The sequence below is a fragment of the Scyliorhinus canicula genome, chromosome 1, assembly GCF_902713615.1.
Source record: "Scyliorhinus canicula chromosome 1, sScyCan1.1, whole genome shotgun sequence".
In the NCBI taxonomy this organism is placed as follows: Eukaryota; Metazoa; Chordata; class Chondrichthyes; order Carcharhiniformes; family Scyliorhinidae; genus Scyliorhinus; species Scyliorhinus canicula.
Genome location: NC_052146.1, coordinates 220,494,060 through 220,511,104, shown reverse-complemented (window position 1 = coordinate 220,511,104; position 17,045 = coordinate 220,494,060). Strand labels below are relative to the sequence as shown.

General features: G+C 45.5%; 1 protein-coding gene across 2 annotated transcripts in view; it reads left to right on the top strand.

Annotated features, from left to right (window-relative positions):
* rsph3 (radial spoke head 3) overlaps positions 1 to 11,802 on the top strand; it is a 105,380-nt gene extending 93,578 nt beyond the window's left edge. For both annotated transcript variants that reach the window (XM_038808176.1, XM_038808186.1), the window contains exon 9: positions 11,514 to 11,802. In XM_038808176.1, coding sequence (XP_038664104.1) covers positions 11,514 to 11,526 — 13 coding nt within the window. In that variant the 3' untranslated portion in view covers positions 11,527 to 11,802. The remainder of the gene's footprint in view (positions 1 to 11,513) is intronic.
* The last annotated feature ends 5,243 nt before the right edge of the window (positions 11,803 to 17,045 follow it).

The following is a 17,045-nucleotide window of genomic DNA, read 5'->3' as shown; positions in this document are numbered from 1 at the left end:
TGAGCCTGGCACATGTTGCGGTCGCGTTTATCCTGCTCAATGCCTCCGCCCATATGCCTTCTTCTATCTCCCCTCCGAGCTCCTCTTCCTACTTAAGCTTCAGCTCCTCGATCTGTGTCTCCTCTGCTCCCATAAGTTCTTTATATATATCCGAGACCCTCCCCTCCCCCACCCATCCACTGGACACTACCCTGTCCTAAGTGGCAGGCGTGGGAAGGATGGAATATGTCTGCGCAGGAAGTCCTGCACCTACAAGTACCTGAAATCATTCCCTCTCGCCAGCTCAAATTTCTCCTCCAGCGCCCTCATGGTCTGGAAGCTCCCTTCTGAAAACAGATTTCCCATCCTCTCAAGCAGATTTAGCAAAATTATGCCTGCAAGAATCAACCATCTTTCTTACAGAAAATAACACACTCCCTCGCAACTTTAAAGTTCTTTCCTCTGTGATCCAGTACATAAACCAATAAATCAAAATCAAATTACACAAGACGAGAGAAAAGAAAAGAGAGAACATTTTTTTGTTTAAATAAAACACCAAAACCCTTTTCTTCCCGAACATTGCAACTTAACTCACAGAATTAAAAGACTGAAATTTTAAACAAGACAAAGCAAAATGCAGAACCATATTTTCACCTCCCTGCCATCCTGTCCCTTCCCTCAAACTCAGCCCACCACAGTTAGAATTTAAAAGTCATTAAGCCAGATTATTGTCTTTCATAAAAGTAGCCACCTCTTCCGGAGAATTAAAGTACAGCAATCGGTTCTCAGCAGTTTGTAAAGTACGGTTCTCGTAGGTCACCCAAAGAGGCGCCGTGTATAAATGTTCAAATTTAATGTCTTTTTCAAACAGGGCCACCTCAACTTTGTTGAAACTTGCTCTCCTCTTTGCAAGTTCTGGTCCCCAGTCTTGGTACACCCAAATCTCTGATTCTTCCCACATGTACCGTTTTGTCTGCCTGGCCCACTTCATGATACGCTCCTTATCGAGGAATCGATGTAACCTCACCACCATGGCCCTCAGGGGCTCACGACCCTGGGGTTTACGTACGAGCACCCTATGCGCCCGGTCCACCTCTAGCGGCTTGTCAGACCCATCGGCACCAACCATCTCCTGCAACATCTTCCCCACATATGCTCCCGCATCTGATCCCTCCTTTACCTCTGACAGCCCGACGATTCGGATATTTTGCCTGCGAAACCGGTTCTCCAAGTCTTCTACTTTATCTAGCAGTCGTTTCTGGCTGTCTTGTAGTGTGCCAATTTCCAAAGCCATTGCAGTGGCCTCCTCCTCTTGTTTAGTTGCCAGCTCCTGCAACTTTAGAATTTCTTGTCCCTGGGTGGTCATTTTCTCATCCTCATCCACGTGGTCAACCACCTCCTTAATGGGCTTAGGGCAGCACGGTAGCATAGTGGTTAGCACAATTGCTTCACAGCTCCAGGGTCCCAGGTTCGATTCTCGGCTGGGTCACTGTCTGTGTGCAACCCTTCCGACTTGTTCAGGTTACACCTTCCCCAGAAATGGATCCAGTGATCCAGGAAACTAATTGGATGCCTTTGGTGATTTCAGACTGGGCCAATGGTCTTTTCAAATTCTGTGATGAAACGATTCAGATATGTGACATACAGTGTCTATTGGGTCTCCAGGAATCAACAGCTGCTGGGTTGATTCTTAAAACACTGCCTCTGCTATGTAAATGGTCAAACAACAAACAAGGCATAAACTTGCAGGTTAGCTGGAAAGAGAGATAATGCCACTCAAGGTCCTGCTTCTTGTGTTCTTTGGCCTGGGGGAAAACAGTTTCACAAAACACGAAAAGGGGTGAGATAGCTCATCACATAATTGATCGCCTAGCACCAACTGACCAGAGCTAAACATGCTCATAGCAAGTTGATTGCAGGTCCATGGTTTAGGCATGATTAGATTATGGCAGGGTGGTTCCTTTCTCAGCCACTGTCCGTTGTCCAAAGTGATTGTGACTGATAGTTTGGTCCCCACCCGTTGAATACACAGGTACTGTCTGGATGTTTTGTGAATGGGTCAGGAAATCTAACCATTCAGATAGACAGCCCGACTCAATTTGTAAAGGCGTATAGAGTTTCTGTGCAGTGCACTGGTTTTTTGATGTAATTCACCTGAAATTGGTGTAAACTATGCAGAAGTTGCAATTTTAATCACCAATTTCGTTCACTGCAAATCAAACTTCCGTGATCCACGATGTTAGCTTAAGGCAGTCCAAAGATGTGGAGGTTAGATGGGGTTAGAATTCCTACAGTGCAGGAGTCTATTCAGTCCATCAAGCCTGCACCCTCTGAAAGAGCACCCTAATCAGGCCCACTCTTCTGCCCTATGCCTGTAACCCCATAACCCCACCTAACCTACACATCTTTGGACACTAAGGGGCAATTAGCATTACCAAACCATCTAACCTGCATATCTTTAGCCTGTGGGGGGAAACCGGAGCACCCGGCAGAAACCCACACAGACAGGGGGAGAAAATGCAAACTACACAAATTTACCCAAGGCCGGAATTGAACCCTGGTGCTGTGAGGTAGCAGTTCTAACCATGGTGCCAACCTGCCACCCTTCTGGTTACAGGCAAAGGGCAGGGGATTGAACCTAGTTTGGTGCTCTTTCAGGGCGTCGGTGCAGACTTGATGGGTCGAATGGCCTCCTTCTACACTGTAGGGATTCTATGTATTTTTGATTTATTAAGAAACTGACCACTATACCCTAATATAAGTAATAAATGGTTCTGTATATTTTTAAAATATTTTTTCAGTATCATAAATTTCAGTGCATAAGACAGCCTCATTTCCCAGCACCAAAAATCATGCTTTTCAGCTATAAAATGCTTTATCAGCATTAGTAGTTTGCCTCAATTTTTTGAGCCCAGAATGCATCTTTTGCTTACCTCACACTCTAAGGCTATACCTGGAATCAAGCAGGCAATACAAGCTTTGTTGCAAAGATGGTGTGTGGATTTTATGACATGCCGACACAGAGTAGACCACGCATGGTATGGCATGGCAAATGACAGCATGTATGGGTCCTCCAGCAAAGCAAATGAAGTATGAAGCTGCTTTCAAGTTAAAATCAATAAGATTTGCTAACTCTTCAGATAACGGCAAGAGAATTTGATGTTATTGTGAAAACGGATATGAGAATGGATGAGGAAGGAATCCGCCCTAAAAAAGATATACCCAAGATCAAATGCATCATCAGAACAGGGAAAGTGTCCTAATCCTGGGAAGCATGTAGGGGAATGTATTGGATAATCATCATAATGGTTACATCAGACGGCGAGATTCCACCAAACATTTTAATTAAAATAGGCCAGGATTTTTTGGATGGCGGTGATTCCTGTCCTGCCACCCAAAGAGCAGGCGAGTAGAGAAGTCCCTCACTCGGGAGGAAGTTCCACCTTAGAGAGTTGTGACCAACCTGGTTGGCTGGCAGCTCTCTAGTCCTGCTGTGTCAGAAACTGCAGTGGACAGAACTGGGAGCTAAAGTTCTGGAATTCCAGGAAAAGTTTTGTTTTGGGCTCTCAGGGTAGGGAGGATAGGAGAGGCCTGAGGGATGGTGGTCAGTGGGGATTGGGGTGCTTGGGGAGAGGTTGGTGTGTGGCCAGGTGGAATAGAGGGCAGATGAAAGAAGTCCAGTGGTTACTAATCCTTAAGAGTTGGGGAGGGGTGGGGAACCCATAGTTAAAAGAAGGCTATTGAATGGATGCACCCATTACCCACTTCCTGCCCTCGTCTTAACCAATTATTTTCCGGCATCGTCCCTACCTGGGAATGCCTCCCATGCCAATTGGGATTGCTGAAAGCTCGGGGCAGGTAGGAAGTCCGTCCATACGCTCACACACCACTCCCCTCCCCTCCCCACCTGCAAACCCTCCAGTGAAGGACTATAAAATTAAGGCCATAGTGTTTTAGGTGTTTATGTTGTGGTTTATTACAATAATACAAGCATTTAACGGTCAAGTACTTGTGTTAATATATTATGATTTGTTAATACTTTTTCTAATCCCACAGTGTGTGAGCTGAAAGTGTACTAAACTGCCTGGCTCTTAACTGGTGGAATCTCTCAAACTTACTGGCTACTTTAAGAATTAGAAGGGGAAAATAAATTAAATTAGTTTTTTTCAAAATTGTGTAGTTTTGAAATATACAACTGCTAAAATTAAAACTTTTTCATTAACCAAATACTCTTAATACCGTTAGGATTGTGTGATTATGTAAAAAGATGCAATGAATAATTGCTAAATTCCCAATTTACCCTCACATCCTATAGTGCTGACTTTCCTTCCCAATAATGGTTTGAGGTACAGTAACTATTATAATAATCTTTATTATCACAAGTAGACTTACATTAACACTGCAATGAAGTTACCATGAAAAGCCCCCAGTCGCCACATTCCGGCGCCTGTTTGGGTACACAGAGGGAGAATTCAGAATGACCAAATTACCTAGGAGCACGTCTTTCAGGACTTGTGGGAGGAAACCGGAGCACCCGGAGGAAACCCAATGCAGACACGGGGAGAATGTGCAGACTGTGGTATTTGACAGCCAACTGAGAAATTCATATAATGCTGGATAATTGACCATTGATTTGTTTCAATTCTCTGCCACAACTCAGATGAGGAATAACCTCAGGCAGTGCATTCCAGACCTGAACCACTCGTTGTGTAAAAACATTTTTTCTCACATCACATTTGCTTCTTTTTCAAATCCATCTCATTCTTGATCCTTTTACAAGCAGGAACAGTTTTCCCTCTCATTATTTTGAACATCCCTACTAAGTCTCCTCTTAGCCTTCTTTTCTCCAAGGAGAACAATCCCAACCTCTCCAATCTATCCTCATAACTGAAGTTTTTCATCCCTGGAACATTCTTGTAAACCTCTCTGCACTCTCCAATATCTTCTCAACTTTTCTAAAGTATGGCCCTAGAACTTGACACTCTGCTCCAGCTGAGGTCTAACTAGTGTCTTATATACATCCAGCATAACTTCCTTGCTCTTGTATTCTGTGCCTCTATTAATCAGGATGCTGTATGCTTTATTAACTGCTGCCTCCAATGATCTAGGTCCCTCTGCTCCTGTACCCTCTATTTTATATTGGGTGGATATTTGAGCCAACGTTAGCTGTCAGTGTAAATCGCGACATGGGTCCAAAATCGCACAAGAGTCGGGAAACTGGATTCTCGCCAGTGAGATCTCCTTTCTCAATTTTCTTCGCCCCTGAAAACTGATCGCCCGTGATGTAATGAAATTCCAACCCAGGAAGGCCAGGAACCTCATTTTAATACCTCAGCATATCATTAGCGACTTTGCGCTGGAGCAGTTTGCAACGTGAACCTAGCGACCTCACTTCTCTGGGAATATTGGAGATGAACGCGCAAGCCGCTATTGCCTACCAGGAAGGCGAATGGTGAGGGGGCACAAGAGAGGAAGTGGAGGAACCAGCTAAGTCATTCTCTGATCCAGGGTGGGGGTTTTGCGGTTGCTGTTCGTAGGCCTTAGTTGGCCTTCATTATTATGGTGCTATAGTCCACCAAGGTGTCTCGCTTGGTGTGGACTTTGTGTTTCTTGGGTCCCCTTTGCTGATGTCAAAGCGATGGTTCCTCAAGGGATAGCCTTTCTGGAGTGGCAACTGGAAGTGGGTAGGAACGGGTAAATTCCCAGGGTCAGCACAGGGCGTGACTGAGAGATCCCAGGGTGGGGTCCGGTTTAACGCGGAGCTACATGGGCAGTGTGGGGATCTCTGACATGTGGTGCTGATTACCTCCACGAGGGCTAATGCATTCTGACACACGGGATGATTGGATTTGTTTATTGTCACGTTTACCGCGGTACAGTGAAAAGTATTTTTCTGCGAGCAGCTCAACAGATCATTAAGTACATGAAAAGAAAAGGAAATAAAAGAAAATACATAATAGAGCAGCACAAGGTACACAATGTAACTAGATAACACCGGCATTGGGTGAAACATAAAGGGGTGTCGTGTTAATGAGGTCAGTCCATAAGAGGGTCATTTAGGAGTCTGGTAACAGGGGGAAGAAGCTGTTTTTGAGTCTGTTCATGTGTGTTCTCAGACTTTTGTATGTCCTGCCCAATGGAAGAAGTTGGAAAAGTGAGTAAGCCGGGTGGGAGGGATCCTTGATTATGCTGCCCGCTTTCCCCAGGCAGCGGGAGGTGTAGATGGAGTCCTAGGATGGGAGGCAGGTTCGTGTGATGGACTGGGCGGTGTTCACGACTCTCTGAAGTTCCTTGCGGTCTTGGGCCGAGCAGTTGCCATACCAGGCTGTGATGCAGCCAGATAGGATGCTTTCTATAGTGCATCTGTAAAAGTTGGTAAGAGTTAATGTGGACATGCCGAACTTCCTTTGTTTCCTGAGGAAGTATAGGCACTTTTGTGCTTTCTTGGTGGTAGCATCGACGTGGGTGGACCAGGACAGATGAAGAAACCAATCACAGTTATCGCCCCCACTCTCAGGCTGCAATGGACAGTTGTAGGGCATGAGAAGTTTGGAAGGCCACTGCCAATGACTCTGGAGTCCAGGCTGTCAGGCATGTTATCATGGGGGCTGACTGTTGAGGATGGAAGGCTTCAGTAATCTGCAACCCATGATAGTTTGGGGAATGAAGGTTAAAGTTATGGATCAAGTTGAGTGGAAATTGGAGTCTAGAGATTAATCAGGTGAGCCTCACCTGACACAGGAGGAAGTCACTTGCCTAATGACATCACTGACCTTTCCTTAATTATTCGTTTATGCTCATCTAGTCAGCATTGCAATACATGATTGTGCCAGAGAGGGGTGATACAGGCTTGGCCCCCATACAAGGGGCAAAAGTTGCACAGCTGAGCAGGCAGCCCTAAAATGAGAAGTGTTGTGGCAACATTTCAGCCCCCCTCCCCCCACCCAGGGTAAGACACCACACTGGTGAAGTTACTGAACACGAATGCCCTCAGTCCTCACCAGCAAGGGGTTTCTGCAGGCCACTCAGGCTATCCAAAGAGATGCCCATCTGTCAGGCAGAGTTGGGAGTGGCTCGTGTAGGGTCATTGCGTCAGATAGTAAGGGAGTGTAGCTCATTTGAAAGGTGCTTACATAAGGGTATGTGCACAGGTGAATGCCTATGTCTTGAATGGGCAATGGGTCAGAGCGTTGACAGGACTCCTCTGTTAACAGATATGGGGCAGGATTCTCCCGCATTTGGCGGGGTGGCCCGTATCGACGTCAAGAGCGGAGCTAACCACTCTGGCATGGGGCCACCCGGAAGTTGTGGAATCTTCCGCACTTCCGGGGGCTAGGCCGGCGCTGGAGGGGTTGGCACCGAGTCAACCGGCGGCAAAGGGCCGCCGTGGGCCTGCAGGAGTTGGCACATGCGCAGGACTGCCAGCGTGTTCTGGCGCATGCGCAGAACCGCCAGTGTGTTTCCTGCGCATGTGCAGGGGATTTCTTTTCCGCGTCGGCCATGGCGGAGCCTTACAGAGGCCGGCACGGAAGGAAAGAGTGCCCCCAGGGCACAGGCCCGCCCGCAGATCGGTGGGCCCCGATCGCGGGCCAGGCCACCGTGGGCGTGCCCCCCGCGGCCGGATCCCCCACGCAACCCCCGAGGACTCCGCAAGCTGCCGTCCAAGCCAGGTCCCGTCCATTTCACGCTGGCGGGACTGGCCAAAACAGGTGCAGGCTCGGCCCATTGGAGCACGGAGAATTGCCGGGGGAACCGCTGCCAACGGCCCCCAACCGGCACAATGCGATCCACACCCCCGCCCGAAAACTGGTGCCGGAGAATTTGGCAGCCAGCGTTGGAGTGGCGGGGCGGGATTCACACCGCCCCCCCCCCCCCCCCCCCCCCGGGCGATTCTCCGACCCCCCGCCCATATTCATGTTCCCTTTCAGTTCTTGGAGTGTGAGGATGATGAGTTGGCTGAGATTTTGATCTCAATGGACCAGGAAAGAGGAAGTCAATGTGCAGTGGCACATGGACAGGACCAGCACCCTGCAGAGGAAGGCAGTGGCAGAGCCCGCCGAGTTACTGGGGGCAGGACCACAACCTGGAGGTGGCTTGGAGGAGACACTACCGGGCATGGATATACTGGAGGACCACATACCTGCTTCGGATCAAAGAGTACTCCTCAGGAGGCGGCTGATGATGCCTTTGCAAAGGCCACAAACATCCACGGAGATTCATTACAAGGCTCACTATCTACATACATGCTGGTGAAGCAAACAATATACCTGCTAAAGATGCAGTTTTAGTGCTTGGACCAGTCAGGAGGAGCCCTTCTAATATCTCCCAGAAGATCTTGCATGTCCCCTCGCTGTTCACTCCTTTAATTGACAGGACGCAGAAGCCCAATGACCGGACGAAGCAGGAGAATGATAATTACTTACAGTGAGGACAGAGCAATGCTGTGAAATTGCTGTGAAATTGCTTTTCCCCATCTCAAGTGTTTGAAGATACAGCAAATTTTCACATGGTCGACACCAGTGGGATTCTTTCCAGTTTTCTCACTAAAACCGGCACTTTTTAAAAATATTGGAAAATTGTTCCATTTGTCTGTCAATGTTCTTCCTACCAAAATGCATAACCTCACATTGCTGCACATTGAACTTCATCTGCCACCTATATGCCCACTACACCAACTTGTCTATGTCCTTCTGATGTTCTACACTATCCTCCTCACAGTTTACAATACAAACATATGAAATAGGAGTAGAAGTTTGAGCGCTTGAGTGTTCTCCACCATTCAATAGGATCACAGCTGATCTGTTTGTCTTGAGTTTCACGTTTTGCATCTACCCCCGATAACCTTTGATTCTCTCGCGCAACGACAATCAATTTGCCTTAAAAGTATTCAGTGACTGATACATGATCAATAACTCTTGAAGCGAGATTGGAGTACAATTGAAGGCTTTATTGGACTAGATGTTTCCCCCAGCAGCGCAGGTACAGAATGCAGCAGCTAGGGAGACACGGACTCTTATACTCCGCCTTACTGGGCGGAACCAGCAGGCAGGCTTCACCAATGGTCTTACAGTATCAGGTACCTCCAACACCAATGGTCTTACAGCATCGGGTACCTCCAACCTAGGTACTGTAATACCCCTAATGCCGACTACCACAGTGACCCCGCCTCCACTCACTTCTAGGGCAGAGTTCCAAAGTCGCACAATCCTTGAGAGAAAAGAATTCTCCTTATCCCTGTCCTAGAAGGGTGATCCCTAATTCTAAAACTGTTCCCCCTGGTCTGGACTCATCCACAAGAAGAAACATCCTCTCCACGTCCACTTTGTCAATTCCATTCGGTATCTGGTATACTTCAATCAAGTCGCCCTCCACTCTTCTAAACTCCAGTGGAAACAAGTTAAGACTTTCCAGTAAACATCCTCTGAACCGCCCCCAATGCATTTACATCCTTCCTTAAATAAAGAGACCAATTCTGCGCACAGTATTCAAGACATGGTCTCACCAATGCTCTGTGTAACAGAAGCATAACATGCTTACTTTTATGTTCTAATTCCTCTCGGAATCAAAAGATGTTTCCAAGTTTCGTGCCATTTGTGAACTTTGAAATTGTCCCCTGCACACCAAGATCTAGATCATTAATATGTTTCAGGAAGAGCAAGGGGCCCAATACCGACTCCTGGGTACTCCACTACAAACCTTCCTCGGCCTGAAAAATATCCATAGACCATTACTCTGTTTCCTTTTACTCTGCTGTGTATAGGGATCACAAAGGTTAGTATGTCGGTACAGCAAATAATTAGCAACGCTGATAGAATATTATTGTTTATTGCAAGGGAAATTAAATGCAAGTTGGGGAGTTTATGCCTCAGTGGTTATATGTGAGACCACGGGCAGGATATACCGGCTGTTCACGCTGACAGGAAATTCCAGTCTCATGCCGGTACACGGGTTTCCCGGCAGCGAAGGATGCAGTCAACAGGAAATCCCGTTGACAACAGTGGAACCAGTAAATCCCGCTGGCGGTCTGCCTCCGCCGCCGAAAAACATGCGGTGGAGTGTTGGTAAATCTCGCCTCACATCTGGAGTACTGTGCACAGTGTTAATCTCCTTATTTAAGGAAAGATATAAATGAATTGGAAGCAGTTCAGAGGAGTTTTACTGGGTTAATACCTTCTGAGGAAAGGTTGGACAGGCTATGCTTATATCCACTGGAGTATAAAAGAAAATGAGGAGGCTCGGTTTAAACAAATAAGATCCTAAGGATGGATGTAAAAGGAGTGATGTTTCAGATGTTAGCTTCTGGCTGCTGTTGAGTAGTCAAGAGTTCTGTTCCTTTCCCAAACACCTTCATTTTCCTCAAACACACTCTACACAAAACTTTATCACCACACCACACGCCACCTGCGACCCCTTTACATATCAGTGTCAATTATTGGATACTTAACATCAATTTGACTTGTCGAGGGGGGTACCCTGTTTCTCCAACACAAAATTAGTGTTTGAACTGTTTGGCCTTGTATATATTTTTTAATGTTTTAATAAAAAGATATGTAACTGGAATGTTTATTAACCTATTCCTAACATCAGGAGCTCTTGAAGACTTTTTTTTTAAAGGATATCATTTTAAACAGTGGGGTTGCAATTGATTGCAACTCATAGGCCTTTACATATTGTTTCTGTTTGTTCAGTAAATAGAAGGTCTAATTTCTACTCTTACTCTTTAATCCAAGTAGTATTCTTTCTGTGATCTATCCAATTTCCGTGATTTTAATATAAGAATTGCTTGCCAGGTGTTAATTGTATGTGATCCGTACTATATTGCTGCAGCTAAATGTCTAAAAACTGGTGCAAGCTCAAGCAGTTATATTAAATCAACAAAACATTCAATTTCCATTGGTTTTAATTATGCATTTACACATAAAATCAACAATACAAATCTTGTAATAATCTTTATTTAGGCTTACATTAACACTGAAATTAAATTACTGTGAAAAGCCCCTAGTCCCCACATTCTGGCACCTGTTCGGGTAAACTGAGGGAGAATTCAGAATATTCAAAGTACCTAACAGCATGTCTTTCGGGACTTGTGGGAGGAAACGGCAGAACCCGGAGGAAACCCACGCAGACACGAGGAGAATGTGCAGACGCCGTACAGACAGTGACCCAAGCCGGGAAGCGAACCCGGGACCTTGGAGCTGTGAAGCAACAGTGCTAACCACTGTGCTACTAAAAACTGTCAACCTTCTTCTCCTTAGAAACATCTTTGTATAAATCAAATAAAAACATAAAATGCTGGAAAAACTAAGCAGTTCTGGAAGCTTCTGTGGCGAGAGAAACAAGAGTTTCAATGTTTTGAGGCCGTATGACTCTCCTTCAGAGCTGCTTTCATCTCTCCGTTTTCGGTTCTTATTTCAGATTCACAGCTTCCGTAGTATTTTGCTTTTATTTGTATAAATTAAATCGCCTTGTTACAAACCTTAGTAAATGTGTTCAACCTTTGCTTTGTAAGTATTTTTTTATTTCTTATTTTCTAGGGGCACCAGATAAACTGAAGTATCCTGGACAGGGGCAAGCTAAGACGTTCTTGAATATCCATCATAATGTTGAATAATATCTTAAAAATTGAATTCTTCAAATTCCAGTGTCCCTTGTATTTGTGTGAAAGATATCAATGGTACATCGACTTAAACCAGCAAATCCTACTTTGTAAATAAGTTAGTAGTGTTGAGGCTCCAAATAGTAAACAGAACTAAAGATAATGCATTATTAATCTGTGCAGGCATATAATGAGTAAACTTAAAATAAACCTGTTTTTCAAATGAATCAACAGTGTTATTACTCTTTTGATGTATTGGATTAGAAGTACTTAATCCTATGAAATATATTTATTATTTATGTAATTTATCCTTTTTTTTGTTTTCCCTTCTGCGGTTTCACATTACAGCTGTTTTGTCTTTGTGGTTGAAAAAGTTTCCAATGTGTGAACTTTGACCATTCAACAGAAACATTTCTAAGTGTAATTTTGGACGTGTTTGGCAAGGTATTCCTCGACGGCCGCGTTGGCGCGATCGCGGCCTGTATTCAGCGGCACTTAGTGCCAAAAATAAACCCCCAAGAGCTTCTCGCCATTGCTGGCTGTCTCGCCGCCTGATTCACTGGACTTGCTACTCAGCTTCTCGCCGCTAACAAGGGGGAGTTGCTTTTAAACACTCCCTCACCACTCACTCCCACGCACCAGTGTGGCAGCACGCAGACCTGCTCCTTGCTGTGGGGATTCCAACCTGGCCAGGCTTCTTGATGCTGTGGGTGATAGGTGGCACATCCGTTCCCCCAAAGGGGTTGGAAGACCATCAGCAGGGCTAGCAATACCACCTGGGAGGCATGGTAGCTACTGTCAGTTCAGGTAGCATGACCAGGTGGTCCTCCATCCTATGTCGGAAGAAGACCAGCAACCTCCACTGAGCTGCAAGGGTAAGTTACCACCCCTCTCCTGTCATTAGTTCTGCCTGATACCCCTCAAATTTCAAAAACCCCCCCGATGTCACTGGCTACACGTCGCACCCCTCCCATATCAGATCTTCGTGTTTGTTCCTCAGAACCCCCAAGCACCCACCAATGCAATCCCTTCATGTCCAGGTGCTGTGCCCACACATGCCACCTGCTTTAGACCTCCCTGACCCATGAAGGGTGCGGCTCACAATACCCTCTCTTTGTCCCCCACAGAAGACGATAACCCATAATAAGCGGAGAAAGGCAACACAGGGGAAGGGGTCCCAAAGATCCAAATCTTTACCCCTTATGGGGAACAGCCCTGGAGATTGCACAGTTGACCGAGGAGAGAGCAGTCACTGACATTGAGGTTGACCTGTGCCGCAGAGGTGCGGATCCACTGCTCCTTCACCCAGATGACCTGTCTCAAGTGAGAAGTTCATGCCGGACAAAATGGTCTTTCCACCTCACTGACCACATGTCCATCATCTCGCAGGATCTCCACAAGACCATAGGACATAGGTGTAGAATTAGGCCATTTTGCCCATCGAGTCTGCTCCACCATTCAATCATGGTTGATATGTTTCTCATCCCTATTCTCCTTCCTTCTCCTCATAAATGCTGATTTCCTTATTCATTAATAACCAATCTATCTCTGTCTTAAAGACACTCAGTGACTTGGCCTCCACAGCCTTCTGCGCCAATGCATTCCACACATTCACCAACCTCTGGCTGAAGAAATGTCTCCTCATCATAGTTTTTAAGGGATCATCTTTTCAATCTGAGTCTATGCCTTAGTTCTAGTTTCTCTTAAGTGGAAACATAGTTTCCACGTTCACTCTATTCAGTCCTCTCAGTATTCTGTAAGTTTCAATAAGATCCCCTCTCATCCTTCCAAACTCCGTTGAGTACCGGCCCAGAGCCCTCAACAGCTCCTCATATGTCAAGTCCTTCATTCCAGGGATCATTCTTGTCAACCTTCTCTGGACCCTCTACAACACCAGCACATCCTTCCTGAGATATGAGACCCAAAATTGCTCACAATTAATGATCTGGAAGAAGGAACTTAAGGCACTGTTGCTAAGTTTGTAGATGACACAAAGATATGTAGAGGGACAGATCATATTGAGGAAGCGGGGGGGGGGGGGGGAGGGCTGCAGAAATGCTGAGAAAATCAGAAGCAGAAAGGGAACTGGGAGTCCTTGTTCAAGATTCTCTTAAGATTAACGTGCAGGTTCAGTCGGCAGTTAGGAATGCAAAAGCAATGTTAGCATTCATGTTGAGAGGGCTAGATTACAAGACCAGGGAGGTAACGCTGAGGCTGTATTAGGCTCTGGTCAGACATCATTTGAAGTATTGTGAGCAGTTTTGGGCCTTGTATCTAAGGAACGATGTGCTGGCCTTGGAAAGGGTCCAGAAGAGGTTCACAAGAATGATCCCTGGAATCGAAGAGCTTGTTATATGAGGAATGGTTGAGGACTCTGGGTCTGTACTCGGAGTTTAGAAGGATGAGGAGGGATCATATTGAAACTTACAGGATACTGCGAGGCCTGGATAGAGTAGACTTGGAAAGGTTTCCACTTGGAGAAAAAACTAGAAGCAGAGGACACCATCTCAGACTAAAGGGACGATCCTTTAAAAAGGAGATGAGGAGGAATTTCTTCATCCAGAGGGCGGTGAATCTGTGGAACTCTTTGTCGCAGAAGGCTGTGGAGGCCAACACAAAAGGTGGTGCATTGTCCCAGCAGCTTGTGGTGTTGTTCCTCTGTTTTGGTCGTGTGTCCCCCCCCCCCCCCCCCCCCCCCCCCACCCAGCCCCAAGAGAAGACCTACATCGGTAGGTGTGTGCTAAGAAGTGGCTCGAATCACCAGAAAAGAACACCGACAGAGGCCCAGTGGAAGGTGAGGGAATGCCCCACCCCTTCACCAGCACCGGCAGCGTGCACCGAAAGGAAACATAAAACAGGCAGGAATGTAACAAGAACACCAGCTGCTCATCAAAGACAAACTCCTTTGTCTTTGACCCTTCTCCCCAGACCCTTCCATCAGGCAGAAGATACAGAAGTCTGAAGAGCCGCACATTCAGACATAGGAACAGCTTCTTCCCCACAGCTACAAGACTCCTCAACGACTTCCCCTCGGACTGATCTATTCCCTGTAAGAACACTATTCCCTGTAAGAATACTATGAGCTCTTGCTCATGTATTTGCTTTGTTTGCCCCTTTGTTCCGCACTGTAACCAATCACTGTTTGTCGATGTACCATTTGTCAATGTTCTCTGTTGATTATTCTCTTTGTCTACTATGTACGTACTGTGTATGTTCCCTCGGCCGCAGAAAAATACTTTTCACTGTACTTCGGTGCATGTGACAATAAATCAATCAAAAAATTCAAAATCAAGACAGCAAAAGAATACTACAAAGTGCTTTCCCAACTAACAAGGCTAATTCATTATTTGCAATCGCCTTTAGCTGTGAAATTAGAGACTGTTCACAGTCAAAGGGAGTGAAAGTGACTTTCAGCATTGAATCCCCAGCAAGGCTCTGTCCTTGAAGTGTTTGGTAGGACAGACAGCCTGCTGCTGTGGTTCCCCTGTTATGGGTCTCCGCAATATTTAAAGATGGGTTGATGGCATCACAGACGCAAAGCCCCTCACTTCCGCCGGACCCCTGATCAGGAACACTTCAGCCCCTTTGACCAAGTCCAACCCCCGAGTGGTCCCCAAGCACTGGGACAGCAGCTCCAGTGCCCTTGAGCTGCAAGCCTGAAAATTGAAAGAGCTCATCACTTCCCCTCAGCAGCCATTGCACCAACATCATGTTTTTGAAAAGGAATACTAAACCATGCCCATGTGATTTCTCTCCAGTGATTCGGGTAATCCCCGGGAGGCAACTGCATTCAACTTCAATATGGCTAATGAGATTCAAACTAATGCAAATGAGGGTTAATAATACTCCCACCATTTTGGGACGAGATCCAGAATTCGCCATCGGGAGCGGGCCGGGTGAATTGGAAATAGTTTGCGCCCGACATGAAACTCAATTTTGGCCTTTCCCGCTATTTACCTGACATGCCCAGATCCGCGATGGGCACAATGTGGTGGTTAAATCGTTCCTCCTGTGTGACACAAGGCATTGATTAGCTAAGTACAGATGCGCCTCTGCATGCTACCTACCCTTCGAGTCCTGAGGAGTGCATGAACCCACAGAAGACTGAATAGAATTCTTAAGCTAAGAGTTGAAAAGCTGTTGAAATTTATACCCGTGAGCAGGAAGCTGAATTTTGAAGCTACACCCTATACAATTACTGTCCTCCCCTCTTTTTCTAAAGATTTTGTCAAAATATCATTGCATTATCATGTAAAAGATCCTGACAAACTGGTTTCTGCATGTAACCAAACCATTATTCATTCACTACCAAGTTGCCACCTGACCTTTCTTTTAATGTTTAAGTGATCTAGTGATAGCAGAGAACTGACTAGCACCTAGCCTCAGAAAATATTAAATTGTTAGATTCCTTGTTTCATAATGAGCACAGTCATTTTGAATGTATAATAATTTTAATTAAGCTTTTTAATTAAATTAAACTTGTTTTGGAGAGCTGCAGTATTTTATACTTTGATTGCAAATACAATGTTTAATTATGATATTCCAATTCAATTTCGAATTCTCTAGTGATGCAGGAAGACAGACTTTTGTCTGTTTCCATTGCTAGTAATTTCCCGAACAGCTTGCTTAGCCTGTCACCATATAGCTTGATCATGCGTGGCTGACTAGGAGTCTATCCCGCTCTTAATGCTGCCATTGGTGTGTGTTGGAAGAATTTGCAGGTTGACACACTCAACCTGTTCGACCGCGTTATGAACGCACTTTCCTTGGCCATCAAGGCCTGGGGTGGGACTCAAATCCAAGCTTCTGTCTCAGAGATAAGAACAATACCACTGCGCCACAAGACCTCTGTTTCATGTTCTAATGAATAGGATTTTATAGGATACTTCTACGTAACATATTCTGCATTTATACAGCTTTGTAGCATGTCCTCAACACTTCCCAAAAGGCTTTGTTTGCTTTTATCGAAGCATTTTTAAAGTACTAACACTCATCTGCGCACAAGAACCTAAAACATGTTTTATGTTTGTGACGAGAGGTCATCCATCTGAAACTCTTGCCCTGCCTGACCTGCTGAGTATTTCCAGTATTTTCAGCTTTTTATTTCAACTATCCAGCATCCACAGTGTTTCACTTTTGTATAAGTGATATTTTTTCAAATCGAAATGTTGGCCAAGACAGCAGGAAAACTCACTTGTTCTTCTTCAGACAGTGCCAAGGAATCTTTAGGATCTACATAGCAGCCTAACGTCGGTGGTGGGAAGTTATTGGAAACCTTTATTGGGTTCAAGAAAAGCTCTCATTTGGAAAACCGTGCGTAAATGAAAAAGGAGCTGCACGGATTTAAGGCAAATTGTGTCTGATTAAATTTAACTGGCTTCTTTGAGATAGGGTTCATCAAGGTAATCCAATAAATTGATATGTGAGCTTGCTAAAGTGCCACATTGGAGGTTTAATAAGAACACATAAA